A 13,937-nucleotide genomic window follows, 5' to 3' on the forward strand; every position below is an offset into this window, starting at 1 on the left:
AAAGGTCCACCAATGACGGCAACCCTACCTGTCATTACTCAAAAGGTAATCCACGGGTTTAAAGGGTAAAAACAAGTCATTCGATATGTGGGATGGTTGCAGCATTATTGAAATCCGCATTGACCTTATCCTAAGTAAAATAATGTTGATTGTTACTGAAGTGAGGGTTAAGCATTAAAACTCTTAATGAAGTTCAGTGCTAAGACACAAGTACCTCTAAAAGTAACAAAGGTACTGGAAGAACTTCACCTAAACAAACTTCGAGATAGTGCCGCCTCAAGTGAGAGTTGGAGTTTCTCTCTTAAAAGTTTGTTGAATAGGATGAGCACAAGGCCATAACAGCGCTAAGCGAGTTATGAGGAACTTGAGAACACGTGGTACTCGTGTGTGTGTTCGAATCGGTATTGTCACATGGAATAACTGGTTCAAAGCTACGACTACCTTTGATTCCAACTTTACTTTGTTTGGATTACACTATGGCTAAATTCAAATCAAAATATATCTAGTCCTTATGCATAAGTATCATATTATTTGAGTATAAGATTTCTTTATCGAATTTTGAACAAGTGGGTGATTGTTGAATTGTTGTTCGAAATTCAATTAAGGAATGAAGATGGAATGAAACAATATGAAAGAAGCTAAGGAAAAACGGTGTGGAAACCAAAACAGTGGAATGATAAAAACCAAATGGTGGCTCATTGTTTGTGCCATGCGACCGCATGGTATTAGGTCGCATGGTTGAGTTTCGTGACCGTTAGAGGCCATTTCAAGCCGATTTTTTGGTTGCTTTTGGAGGGTTTTTCACAACCTGTCATGATGTTTTGGCACCAATTGGTGAAGTGTTGATTCAAATCTATAAATAGATGATGGAGGGATCAATACAAAATATGGGAATCAAATGAAAACATTTGAGATCAACGTTCATTCCAAAATTAAAGATTAAACTCTTGATTTATTTTCATACTCTTATCTTCTTTGTGTTCTTAAAGTTTTGGAGGATCGCACTTATGCTTTAGTGCTAGATCCTTTACAAGGCTTGATATAATCCTACAAACCGTTTGTCAAATTCCTTAAGCATCTCAAACAATCCCGAGAGGAGGCAAATATAGTTTGAGAACAGCGATTATGCGTTTGAGCCTTCATGTTCATTGTGTTCTTCATCTTCTTGATTATTATTTTCTACATTGTTCCTTCTCCATTTTCCTCGGTGATGCAAATATTTCCAACACATTATGATGATGGAATATCGATAATGTGACAGTCTATATTGAATAATGGGATGGGACAACTCAATTTTTGTGAGAGAGAGAGGGAGAGTACGTGATCTCAAGAGAAAGAAATGTGAGGGATAATGGTTACCACATCACTGATATTTCATAATCATGATGATAAATAATATTACTCACAATAATATCCTTACAAAAAATTATAAACTTCCAAATTTACCTTGAATTTTGTATTATTAGTCTAGATAAATAATTTAATTTCAACAATGTAAAAAGTCCAAGACATCCATTTGATGCCTCAATTACAAGGTGAACTCTTCATATCTAAAATGACATTATTACGAATAAACAGTGGATCGTACTCCCATTTAAATTTATGATGATGTTATTCTTTATCATCCCTAGCCAAATGTGAATTTGAAAGGCACATTTTTAATAGTTCTATATGGGGAATTGAAGAGATCAATTGTGTTAAGATGGTTTTCAAACCAGTTTTGATTGGATGAGGCTAAGCTAGAGACCGAAGAAACCCTTTTTTTAACCGTCAGTTCACTGTCATACTCAACGAAATTATTTTGATCTAAATCAAACTATTTTTGATCAGTTTAATTTAAATTTCGTTATTTTAAATGCAGCTTAAAACAAAATAAACTGTACAAATTTATTTTTAAAAAAAATTGTTATGGAAAATTTGTCCAAATTGGGCACGTATCAGAATAATTAAATACAATAATAACATTCAAACTAATGTGTGAATAAAATTTTAATCTAAATATGGACAGTTGTCAATTAATAACAATTATCCTACTTTGATGACCGAATCTATCAGTAACCACGTTGCTCGTTCATGGTTCATACTTCATACACCAAACCCACTTCACGTCCAAATTATATCGTAAAACAATCGCCCCCTCGGGGCATAGTCCAGTGGTGCAAAGTGTTAAAATATTATAAATTGCATAAATTAAACTCTTGTGTATTACAAAGTAGAAAATCCTATTTATAGGATTACAAATAACTGTAAAAGGAAATTACGTGAAAGGAAAGATTGTATAATAATTACACAATCAATTATCAAAGAAAATAATCATACACTAAAAGGAAAAATATAATAGATATTATTCTCAACAATATTTTCCATATCTTTAACACCTTCCCTCAAACTCAATATGGTCTATTGACAATCATATTGAGTTTGAAAAATAAATCGACCAAGTCAAATCTTCCAAATTGATGTAGATGAAGGGGAAGCCTTCAATAGAAGAACCACAGCAAGAAGAGCAGCATAGATACAGTAGAAGAAGATAGCTAGATGCAAGAAGAAGATAACACCACAGAAGAAATGAGGAGAGGAGAAATGCCAATTGAACTGAATGCAAATTTCAAATTCCAATTGAACTTGACATACAAATTCCAAAATCCAACTATGCAAAATTCCAAATTTCAGATACACTGGACCAAATAACAAATCAAATCCCAGATAACTGGACCAACACCAAACCAAATGTCCAATCCCATGAACTAGAGATATACCAAACCAAATGCAGAGAAGAAGACGAAGCAGAAGAGAGGGGGGAGACCAAATCATCAAATCCAGATGATCATCAAACGAATTCGAAAAAGAATATCATAAAGGAGAAAAACCAATTCTTGATAAACCAACCAAGGAGAAAGAATCAAAAGAAATGAGCAGACGACATAAAAGAAGACAAGTAACAACAAAAGAGAGAAGAAAACGTTTGCCACTAAAATTTCCAAATCTTTTGTTGTCTCGCAAACCACCTCAAATCACTAGTAATCCACTACCAAATCTATAGCCCAATTATTTGTCCGATTGATAAACACAATTAATTGCTCAACAATGAAGCCCACACTAAGTGTCCAATTAAATCAACAGCCAACCCAAGAGCCCAATTGCTCACAAATAACCATAACCCAAACAATACCAAATCCCACATGAGTGACCCAAATAAAACGAAGCCCAACAGAACAAAAAACCCAAACAAAGACCAGTCCAACATTACCAAAATAAAGTGTTGGCAATCTACAGCTTATATTAATCACTCCACAAAGGAACTAGATTGCTGTCCAAAAAATAGCCCAAAAGAATAAATTATCAATAACCCCAAATCGTAGCCTAAATTAAAACAACCCAATTAACCTACCAAGAAACTACTGACACATCCAAGGTATTTACCAGAAGATGCTGACTGTTCCAAATAGGAATTGCTGACAAACCACAGACCCTCCATCATATCATTCTGAGCCGTCACTACCTTTTTCACCCCAACAACCACCACCAGCCGTTGTTGCAACCTTAGAATCTGTCATCTACCAGGCTGTTGCTAAGTTCTTTGAATCTAAGCCCATCTCAGACTCGTTGCAAGATACCCAAATCAGACAAACTAAAGTCTTATAAATCAAAACTGCATTGTCAGATTAAACAGGACCAATAATAATCCATATTCTAGTGGTGATGTCAAGTAAGGAAGGCTATGGATATTCTTTGGTTGCTGGGGTTCATTCATCGATGTGATTTCAATTTTGAAAACAAGATATCTTAGAGGAAGAGCCGGGTGTATGTGTTGAAGGGGCATACCAAGAAAAGAAAATCGAAATTTCATTGTAAAACCTAATACCAAAAAATAGAAAGCTGAAAGGAATAAACAAAATTGCAAGCGGGACGAACCGGACGAGTAGCCCAAGGCCGCTCGACGGAAGCGAAATTAAAAGGTTGATTTCTTTATGATCTAAACTGCTCTGATACCATGTTAAAATATTATAAATTGCATATATTAAACTCTTGTGTATTACAAAGTAGAATACCCTATTTATAGGATTATAAATAATTGTAAAAGGAATTAACGTGAAAGGAAAGATTGTGTAATAATTACACAATCAATTATCAAAGAAAATAATCATACACTAAAAGGAGAAATATAATAGATGTTATTCTCAACAATATTTTCTATATTTTTAACACAAATGACAGGAGTGAGGTTATCTCACGCCTTGTTGGCAGCCGTAGTGTGGGGGTTCGATTCTCGTGACATGGAATTGGACTCCTTGTAGGCGTAGTGTACATGTAGCTCTTATTCTTTGACCTGCTGTAACACATCCCACGATTTTCCTCCCTCACAAAACTCTAGGGACGGAGCGATGGGAGCCCTTAAGATTGGGGTTCAACATTTATTTTTTTTATATCATAAAACAATCAATTTTCACTCTCAAGTCAAGAAGCGGGGTTATGGTGACGGGAAGTGTAAAGATTTAATTGCTGATAGTCAATTTGTACAGTGACTTATTATTCTTGTTCAATAAAGTATATTATGACTTTATGTTATCTTTCAATTTCTTTGGATTTTTATTAAAAATGATCGACTAAACAACGATAAATATAAGAAATTAAATTAGTGCCATGAAGTCTTTCTAGTTATCTAGAAATATGTAGTGACATTAATGATTATGCACGAAATAAATTTTTGGGATAATTGCAACAGAAGCCTCAAACCTTTCAAACATTAGCAGACTTTCTCCAAACCTTTAATTTGTTGCAACCGTCACCCCAAACCTTTTGAAACGTTGCAACAGAGGCCCTTTTAGACGGAAAACATCTAATTATTGTTAATTGACTAAATAATTGAGTTTGACCACATTATTAATATTTTTTATAAAGGGCAAAATAGTAACTTTTTATTTACTAAATTAAAATGAGTTAAAAATTAAATTAGAAAAAGCAAAAAAGAAAAAGAAAAAAAAAGTTGTAAATCTTCATCTTCCCCAAGGCCACCGGCCACCATCCCCGACCACAGCAACGACCAGATCTCTCTCTCCTCTCTTTTTCCTCCCTTTCTCAGCTACAAACCAGCCGGAGGGAAAATGGAGTTTGTAGCTGAGATCTGAGGCTAATTTTTTGCCTCCATCGGTTGACTTCGATGATATTGCAAACACTATCATGTCGTTTTTTCCAATGAGCGGTTCAACTGAGGCAAGCTCCTCAACTATGCATTATCAGAGTGTCCCAACCTTGGATTTGCTATCAAGAACCAGTAGTCATAGCCAAGATCTAAAGCTCTCTTCACAGTCTTTTCAAGATCCAATTATGCTCCACCACCACCAAAACGAACAGCCTCACTGGTATCATATCCCCAGCCACCACACTGAACAAGCCCATATTCAAGCACAAGCACTAGTCCTCCACTTCCACTAGGGCTTGATGACAACATCGGCTAATCTAAGCACTATTAGTAGCCCAATTTGAATACCAATGGTAATGCCTCCAGCGGGAGTGGCGGAGAAGCAGGATTCTTAATCAATTTGTCGCCAGCTGCCCAGCTATTTGGCCAAAACCAGTGTTTTTTCTCAGAGGAGGCCCCTACAGTCCAGTAATTCACCATCCCTGATTTTGGTTAGGGTGGGTTTGGGTAGGTTGGGGAAGGGATGGGAGGAAGGAGAAGATAAAGGTTTTCCCTTTTTTTTTTTTGTACTTTTTTTGTGGATATTTTTAATTTAATTAATGTAATTATTTAATTTGGTAAATAAAAAGTTACTATTTTGCCATTTATAAAAATAATAACAATGTGGTCAAACTCAATTTTTTGGTCAGCTAACGGTAAATTGGATGTTTTCTGTCCAAAAGGGTATCCGCTGCAACGTTTCAAAAGGTCTGGAGTGACGGTTGCAACAAATTAAAGATTTGGAAAAAGTCTGCTAATATTTGAAAGGTTTGGGACTTCTGCTGCAATTATCCCTAAATTTTTTAAATAGATGTCCTACTTAAAACCACTTTCTTGAATCTTCATAAGTTAACATTACAATACATAGAATTGAGAGCGTATTAAAGAATTTGGCAAAGATCCCATGATTGACAAATTCCACCCATAAGCCAAGCCATCAGCCGAGCAACCACCACCTATCCACCACTAGCACCATCACTCATCCCATTCAATTTTGTGGTGGTGGTGGTGTGTGACTCAGTAGGTGGTAGAAGTGGTTTACGTATGGTGCAGATGGTGGTGTGGTATAGATTCGGGGCAGATGGTAATATAGCTTTGATCTATGGTTATCAATTCAGCCAATACAATCTAGCTAACACTCGATAACCCATCAAAGCACAAGGACATTGGCAACTCAAAAGTTTGTCGCTAAAAATTTTAGAAATCGAATACTAATAGGCAGAGGTGTAAAATGGACTCAAATCAACATATCAGTTGCTCGTGTTGCGTACAAGGACTAAGTGCAGTACCTGGAATACTAAACAATACTTGTCCCTTTAAGTTCGGATCAAAATAGGCTGACTAGATCTAATAAGTAATAACACAAGGTAAATAAGTAGGATTAAGCCAAACGACCATATTGTTTGACACATCACTCACAGTCGAGGTGTGGGTCCCGCGCAAATAATATAATGCCGACCTTCCATGTGAGTGTGTTGTGTTAACCAATGTGTCAAACACTGTGGTAGTGTAGTATGGTCAAAATAAGTAATTATTCCAAACGAGCTAGTCTTAAGACCTGAGCGAATCAATTACCTGAACTCAGTAATACATGAAGGACATAAATTTAAAAACATATCAAATTCCATGGGGAAAAAATCAATGAAAGAGTCGAAACATCACAAAAAGAACGACTACATCGACTACATCCAAATAAAGAATTTTCGCTTGCTTAATTCAGAGTCTCTGTGTCATGGGGATGAAGAAGCGCCCAACCAGCAGAATAGCTAGTAATAGACTAATTAGCACTATAGCTCGGGTTTTACCTGTTTGTCTCTTCAGCAGTTCCTGTCCAATGAAAATAAAGAAAACAAAATGAAAATGTGCTCATCTTGTAAAATATGAAACAGGTTTAGAAAGTCTGTGAACAGATTGGTTTTGGTGTCGTAATTGACAGAAATACTTAACTGTCCTTCATGTTTCAGAGTAAAAAAAGGTATTCTGAAATCTCAGATAATTGAGAACCAATGCCCAAAAATAGCATTGTGGGATAGTAGTTCCCCAAATAACATTAAGAGGCTCATAAAATAGATCCAACCCTAATTTCATAACAAGTCAAAAAGACAGTGAAAGTTATTTCATGTTTCATTTAGTATAACGCACCAAGATGAGAAAGTGAGAGATCAAATGAAAAGATACTCTCTCATTGTCGCCTGAAATGTCTCAGAAGGCTGCCTAAGATATCTCATGTAAGAAAAGAAAATTTTCAAAATCCAATTAAATAAGTGAAAAGGGAATTCTTAGAGAATCATAGTATACTAGCAAAAACTAAAGCTCAGTTTACTAGTCAGAGAATTTTTCACTTGCCTTTTCTTCTTGTACTTCACATTGTTCTTCACTTTCACTTTCTTCTTGTTCTTCACTTTGTTCTTCACGTCCACTTTCTTCTTGTTCTTCACTTCCCAAGTCTGAGATTATGACTTTAAGATCTTCATTTCCCATGTCATGTTGTTCTTCCAGACTTTGCTTAGCAGATTCTTTGACAGCTTTTGCACGCCCACATACTTCAATCATCTGTAATGTCGGAATATGACCTAAACTGGAAGGGATCATCTTCAAACGCTCGCAATTTCGCAATACCAGTTGTTGAAGTCTTGGGAAATTATCACTTGAGGCTTTCCATTTTGCAAGGTTTACATTAAAGAGTTTCAGGAATTTAAGTTGTGAGAATTCAACTTCACTTGTGTCCCAATGTCTTCCCTAAAAGGAAACATCTAAAAATTTGAGAACCTCAAGATTCAGCAACCCCTCAATTATCTCCATTTCTTTAGAAGACATGCGTACTTTAACTAGAGTCAATTGTTTGAGATATAAGGGCACACTGATCAAAATGGAAGATGAATGTCCCACCTTAATAAGCTTCAGTGATTCAAGCTGATTAACGAAGTCAGAAGAATAATCAAGTGAAGATTCGAACCAGATTGTCAGTCTGCGAAGATTATGCAAGCATCTCAGAATTTTCTCATCCGTTTCATCATGAATTGTAAGTGCAGAAACATTTTGTAGGTTACTATTTATTTGAAACCGATCATCCTTAGTTGCTTGCTGGCGGCAAGATTCACTGAAGTATGTGCCGCTCCTGAAATTTATACTTCTCAAACTCACCATATTAAGAAGGACATCAGGTAGTTCAACTGAATATACAGTGTCCACATCAAGAAATTTTAATTTGTGGAAACTTTCCAGTGGTGGCAATAATACAGTTTGAAATTTTAAGTACCTCAAGTGAACCAGACGTTCAATTCCTACCACACATTCACAGCTTCCCTGAAAATCTAATACCCTCAGAACTTTGATGCCGCATAAATTAAATGGTTGCCTCTCACTATAAAAATATAGAGGGCGTACGTGTAGGCCAGAAGCTAGTGAGTTCATAGGAGGTGACATGTTGTCGAGTATCAGACATCTGTGTTGACTGAAGAATGGCGCTCGATCAGGACAATTACTGTTAATAAAATAAACACATCATTAATATGATCATCAAGAATTGTAACAATTATTATTAGGCTGCAACTAAAATGGACGAGAACGAAAGTGCTGAAAGAGAGAGAGAGAGAAAAATGAGAAACAATGAACTTACGATGTGACCACCTTCAAAAAGTATTTTTCACCTGCTATTCTCAAGCACATTTCACGTAATAGATCATGAATTTTTAAGTTTTGACCTGCCCATCAGATCTTCGTTGGGCGACAATTACCAAGCTCCTGTCAATTAGTTCCATAAGATATTTTAGTGCCACGTCTTCTATACGCTCATGCTCTTCCTTCTTTACATGCCCTTCTGCAATCCATAGTGATATCAACTTCCGTACTGGGAAAAGCTCCAAAGTAAAGAAAACATGATTTTAAATGCATTGGTAAATGTTTGTAGCTAAGTTCCAATATTTGAATGCAGTTGTCTGAGTTTTCAGATATATGTGAAGTTAAATTTCTTGTTACTTTGCGCCACAAGTGTTCTTTCTTCTCCATATTTGCGAGCACTCCAGCTATCGCGACCACTTGAAGTGGTAGGCCATGACAATTTCTTGCAATTTGCTTCCCAATGTCTAGCAATTCTTGAGGGCAATCATCTTTTTGGAACAGTTTCCTTTGTAATAATTCCCAGCATTCATCTTTTGACAAAAAAAGGAAGTTCTTTCATGATACTAGCTGAAGCTTTCAAACCAACTTCTTTATTTCGAGTGGTGAATAATATTCTACTTCTGACTTGTTCACATGGAAAATATCTTTTCAATTGATTCCATGCATTCGTATCCCATGTGTTATCTATCACAACAAGGTATCTCCTTCTCATTAAAATTTTGTGAAGTTTTTTAGCTAAATCTTTAATCTCCATATTCATAATTGTTTCTCTTTTGAGGTGACCTATTGACATCAAAATTTCAATCAACATATTTCTCTTCTTAAATGTTTGAGAAGCAACACACCAGGCGCGAACATCAAAATAAGGGCCAACAGTGGGATGATTATATAGTTTCTTTGCTAAAGTCGTCTTACCAAGACCAGGCATTCCAAAGATGGAAATAATTTGTAGTTGCTTCTTTCCTCTAACAAGTTTTTCTGCGATTTCGTTTCCCACTTTCTCAAACCCCACAACGTTGTCTTCCAAGATAGGAGGTCCTTTAGGTTGTGACGATACTTGTTGACCTCCATACTTTGTAACTTCTGGCATTTCGGCTGCATCAATTTTGTTCTTAATTTCTTGGATGGCCATCCCAATAAGTTGAATTTTCTCTATGAGTTGAGGGAGCCTAAAGGTGAGATACCAAACAGGAGGGAATGAGTTGATAACATATTCAACTTCAAAGGCTATGTCTCTGGTTCGTATCACAAGTTATTCATGTTCTACTTCATGTTGCACTGCTATATCTATTACAGCATACTAACAATCAAGCAAATAAAATCAGCAGCAATCTAGCAAATAAAATCACAGAATTCAAGCCAATGTTTTCCATTTACTGATTATTTCCATCACAAATTTTATTTACCATGTAGAGCTTGAACTTTTACCTATAAAATGTACACACAACCATTGTAAAATGCATGAAGGAAAAAATAAAAACAGTTTTTACCTTCTTCCTGCATGTATTGAATTTTATCATGGTATTAGAACAGTCCTTTCACTACGACCTCTTCTAAATTCTTTCTAGCTTCCGCAAACATCAAAACAGGCAATCACCATGTTTTATTCCACATAATCCACCCCCTCAAAACTAATAAATGATCTCACATTCTCATACTTCTTAACCCCCGTCGACAACCTGGTGCCGTACTGATACGAGATCTTCTTACTGGAGAAAACTATGCCTCCTGGAAATGCTCGATGCCTATGGCCCTCAATGCTAAAAATAAACTTGCCTTCGTTGATGGAACTCTAAAGAAACCATAGGACATCGAAATTGCCATCCTCTGGGACCTTTGTAGCGATATGATTCTATCGTGGCTCTTAAACTTTATTGACAAACCTCTTCAACAAAGCTTGATTTACTGTACCCAACTACCTGATGTTTGGATCGATTTGGACAATCATTTCTCTCAAAGTAATCACCCTGCCTTTATAGTCTCCATCGTCACCTAGTGAATCTCAAACAAAGCAATATGTTTGTTACCACATACTACAACACTATCAAAGGGTTATGGAATGAACTCACTGCCTTGACCAAACCCAATCCCTGCAACTGTGATGCTCGTAAAAGGGTCGAAGGAATAGCCAATATTGAACGATTGTTCCAATTTTTTTTCATGGGCCTCAATGATTCATTCTCCAATATCCGAAGCTAAATTATTGCTATGGAGCCTCTTCCCACAATCTCCAAAGCTTATGCCACCATACACCAAGAAGAAACACAACGCCTCTTACAAATCCCTTTGCTACCCAATCCCGAAACTACCGCCATGGCTGTCGCACGCATACATCCTCCGACCACTCATGGGTCTCATTCTTGTAATGGCAAGAAATGCATCAAATGTGGAAGGGACAGCCATTTAGAGTCCTCTTGCTTCAAAATCATTGGTTATCCTCATCATTGGAACACAAATAAGCTGAAGCATCCCCTGCAACCAGCTCCAACTAGAAATTGACCACATGATTCGAGTGGTAATCGGCCACCCACAGTGAACATGGTGTCCAGTACTTCAACTCATTCCACATCATGTGTAATCCCTAGTCTATCTAATGAGCACTACCAACAATTGATGGAATTTTTGCAACCCACCACCAATGCCTTCCCTGGTATCTCTTCCCTTTCATAGATCATCGATAGTGGGGCTTTAGCCCACACTGCTTGTATTTCTAATTTACCCAAAGCCACACATATTTGGGCCCATAACCAATCTCTTACATTGCCCACAAGTTCTATGGCTCAAATCAAGCATACAAGTCACATTTATATTTCTCCTCAATTATGCCTTTATAATGTCCTTTTCATTCCTGATTTTAACAATAATTTAATTTCAATTAGTCAACTCACTAAATCATCTAATCGTGTTATCATATTTTTTTCCTTTTATTTGTTTATTTAAGGACCAACACATGAGGAAGTTGATTGGGATGGGTGAAGAATGTGGAGGCCTCTACCTTTTTAAACTAATTGATCAAGTTGCACTTCAAATCACATCAACCTTACTCCATACCGAACCTATGCCATCTTCGTTTAGGTCATCCTTCAAATTCTTGCATTCTAAAAGTTCTATGTGATTCAAATAAAATTAGAAATTGTGACAGTTGTGTTCGAGGCAAACATACATGCCTCCGTTTCAAACTGGTCAAAAATAAAAGTACTTTATCTTTAATTGGATTTATCGTGATATTTCGGGTGGATATTCCACACCCTCTACAACTGGTGCACATTATTTTCTTACAATTATTGATGATTTTTTGCATGTTACTCAGGTGTAACTCATGCGTTTTAAATATGATGCATTTACTTGTCTGACCACATTCATTAAAATGATCCACACACAATTTAATTGTCCTATCAAACAATTGAATTCTATCTCATCGTATGTAACAATTGTCCTTGACCATGGCATCATTCTTGAACGCACTTGTGTTAAAACACCCCAGCAAAATGGTATAGCTGAACGAAAGCATTGTCGCCTATTAAATGTAGCTCGATGCCTTCACTTTCATGCACATTTACCAATTTCCTTCTGGGGTAAATGCATATTTACTGCTGCTTATTTAATTAATCGCTTACCAACCCCCTCTCTTAATGGCAAAACTCCTTATGACCTTCTTTTCAACAAGCCTCCCAAGTATGATCATCTTCGTGTCTTTGGATGTCTTTTCTATGCACACACTTTAAGTATTCATCGGGACAAGTTCTCATCTTGTAGCACACTATGCATATTTTTAGGCTACTCTCAAACTGCACACACCTATCGTTTTTATGACTTGTAATCCAAGAAGATATCCATGTCTCGTAATGTCCACTTTGGAGAATCTATCTTTCCATTTGCTACTATCATGCAGCCCTCAGATGCCTCATTACAAAACGCCTTGCCAGACACCACACAGTCCCTCCATATAACTCTTACATTCAGCCCATGATACACATGAGACTCAAGCAAATGATGATGGACCATCTCCCCAAGCACCACCCCCACCAAACATTGAACCATCTATTCTGAATGATGATGGGCCTACCAACTTCCCAGAACTCATCCCCATTCTACTTCTATCCCTTAGACCTCAACACACAGTCACTCGCCCCATATATCTTCATGATTACATTGCTCAGATCTACATCCAAAAGGACCATGTTCATCATCTCATACCCAATCTTTCTTAGTTATGGTTTACTCTTTACCTAATTTTCTTTCTTATCATTTTTTTAGTCCAAAACATTTTGCTTTCCTCTCTTTTATCTCCAAAAATGTTCAAGACCCTGTCTTTTACTCTCAAGCTATCATTGAGCCTCATGGGAAAAGGCCATGGCTTCTGAGATTCAAGCCCTTGAAGCCAATCACACATGGGTCCTTGAACATCTTTTCCCTGATAAGGAAGCCATTGGTTGCAATTGGGTTTATAGAATAAAATTGCGTGCAGATGGTTCCATTGAACGTCATAAAGCTCATTTAGTTGCCAAGGATTTCACTCAGGTAGAAGGTCTTGATTATACTGACAGTTTTGCTTATGTGGCTAAACTTGTTAATGTTCGTTGTCTTCTTGCTATAGCTATAGCTAAACAATGGATTATTCAACAATTAGATGTTCACAATTCTTTCCTTCACGGTGATCTTGATGAGGAAGTATACATGCTACCCCACTAGGATATTGTCGTCAAGGGGAGACATGATTATGCCGTCTCCACAAATCCTTATATGGTCTCAAACAAGGGTATTCGAAATTATCTCATGTTCTCATCTTTGTAGGTTTTAGTCAATCTGCAGTTAATCATAGTCTTTTCATCAAGACCGAGGGTACAACATTTATTGACATTCTTGCCTATGTTGATGATATTCTAGTTGCCAATAATGACATCTCTGTCGTCAATTCTATCAAATGACATCTTGCACAGACCTTTAAAATCAAAGACCTTGGTGATCTCAAGTATTACCTAGCGATTGAAATTGTTCGATCTCCTAAAGGCATCTTTATCAATCAGAGGATATATACTTTGAACATTCTTTCTGATTCTGGTCAACTCGACTCTTCCCCGACTTATTTTCCCATAGAACAACAATGCAAACTTAATGACTCGGATCGTGATCT

The 13,937-nt window shown here is 36.7% G+C and overlaps 1 protein-coding gene across 5 annotated transcripts; it reads right to left on the reverse strand.

Annotated features, from left to right (window-relative positions):
- Nucleotides 1-7,544: 7,544 nt before the first annotated feature.
- LOC111408527 lies at nt 7,545-11,547 on the reverse strand. 5 transcript variants are annotated; one of them, XM_023038292.1, is made up of 4 exons: nt 10,294-11,547; nt 8,802-9,972; nt 8,442-8,666; nt 7,545-8,300 (listed from the first exon to the last, which is right to left on the reverse strand). In XM_023038292.1, the coding sequence occupies exons 2-4, from the start codon at nt 8,849-8,851 to the stop codon at nt 7,922-7,924; spliced, it is 654 nt and encodes a 217-aa protein (XP_022894060.1). In that variant the 5' UTR covers nt 8,852-9,972; nt 10,294-11,547; the 3' UTR covers nt 7,545-7,921. The 5 variants fall into 5 exon arrangements, with proteins under 5 accessions (XP_022894060.1, XP_022894046.1, XP_022894050.1 ...); XM_023038278.1 differs by having other exon boundaries at nt 7,545-8,666; nt 8,802-9,002; nt 9,719-9,972; nt 10,294-11,546; XM_023038282.1 differs by having other exon boundaries at nt 7,545-8,666; nt 8,802-9,002; nt 10,294-11,546.
- Between the last annotated feature and the right edge of the window lie 2,390 nt (nt 11,548-13,937).

This window comes from Olea europaea, chromosome 2 (assembly GCF_002742605.1).
Source record: "Olea europaea var. sylvestris chromosome 2, O_europaea_v1, whole genome shotgun sequence".
NCBI classification, from domain to species: domain Eukaryota; kingdom Viridiplantae; phylum Streptophyta; class Magnoliopsida; order Lamiales; family Oleaceae; genus Olea; species Olea europaea.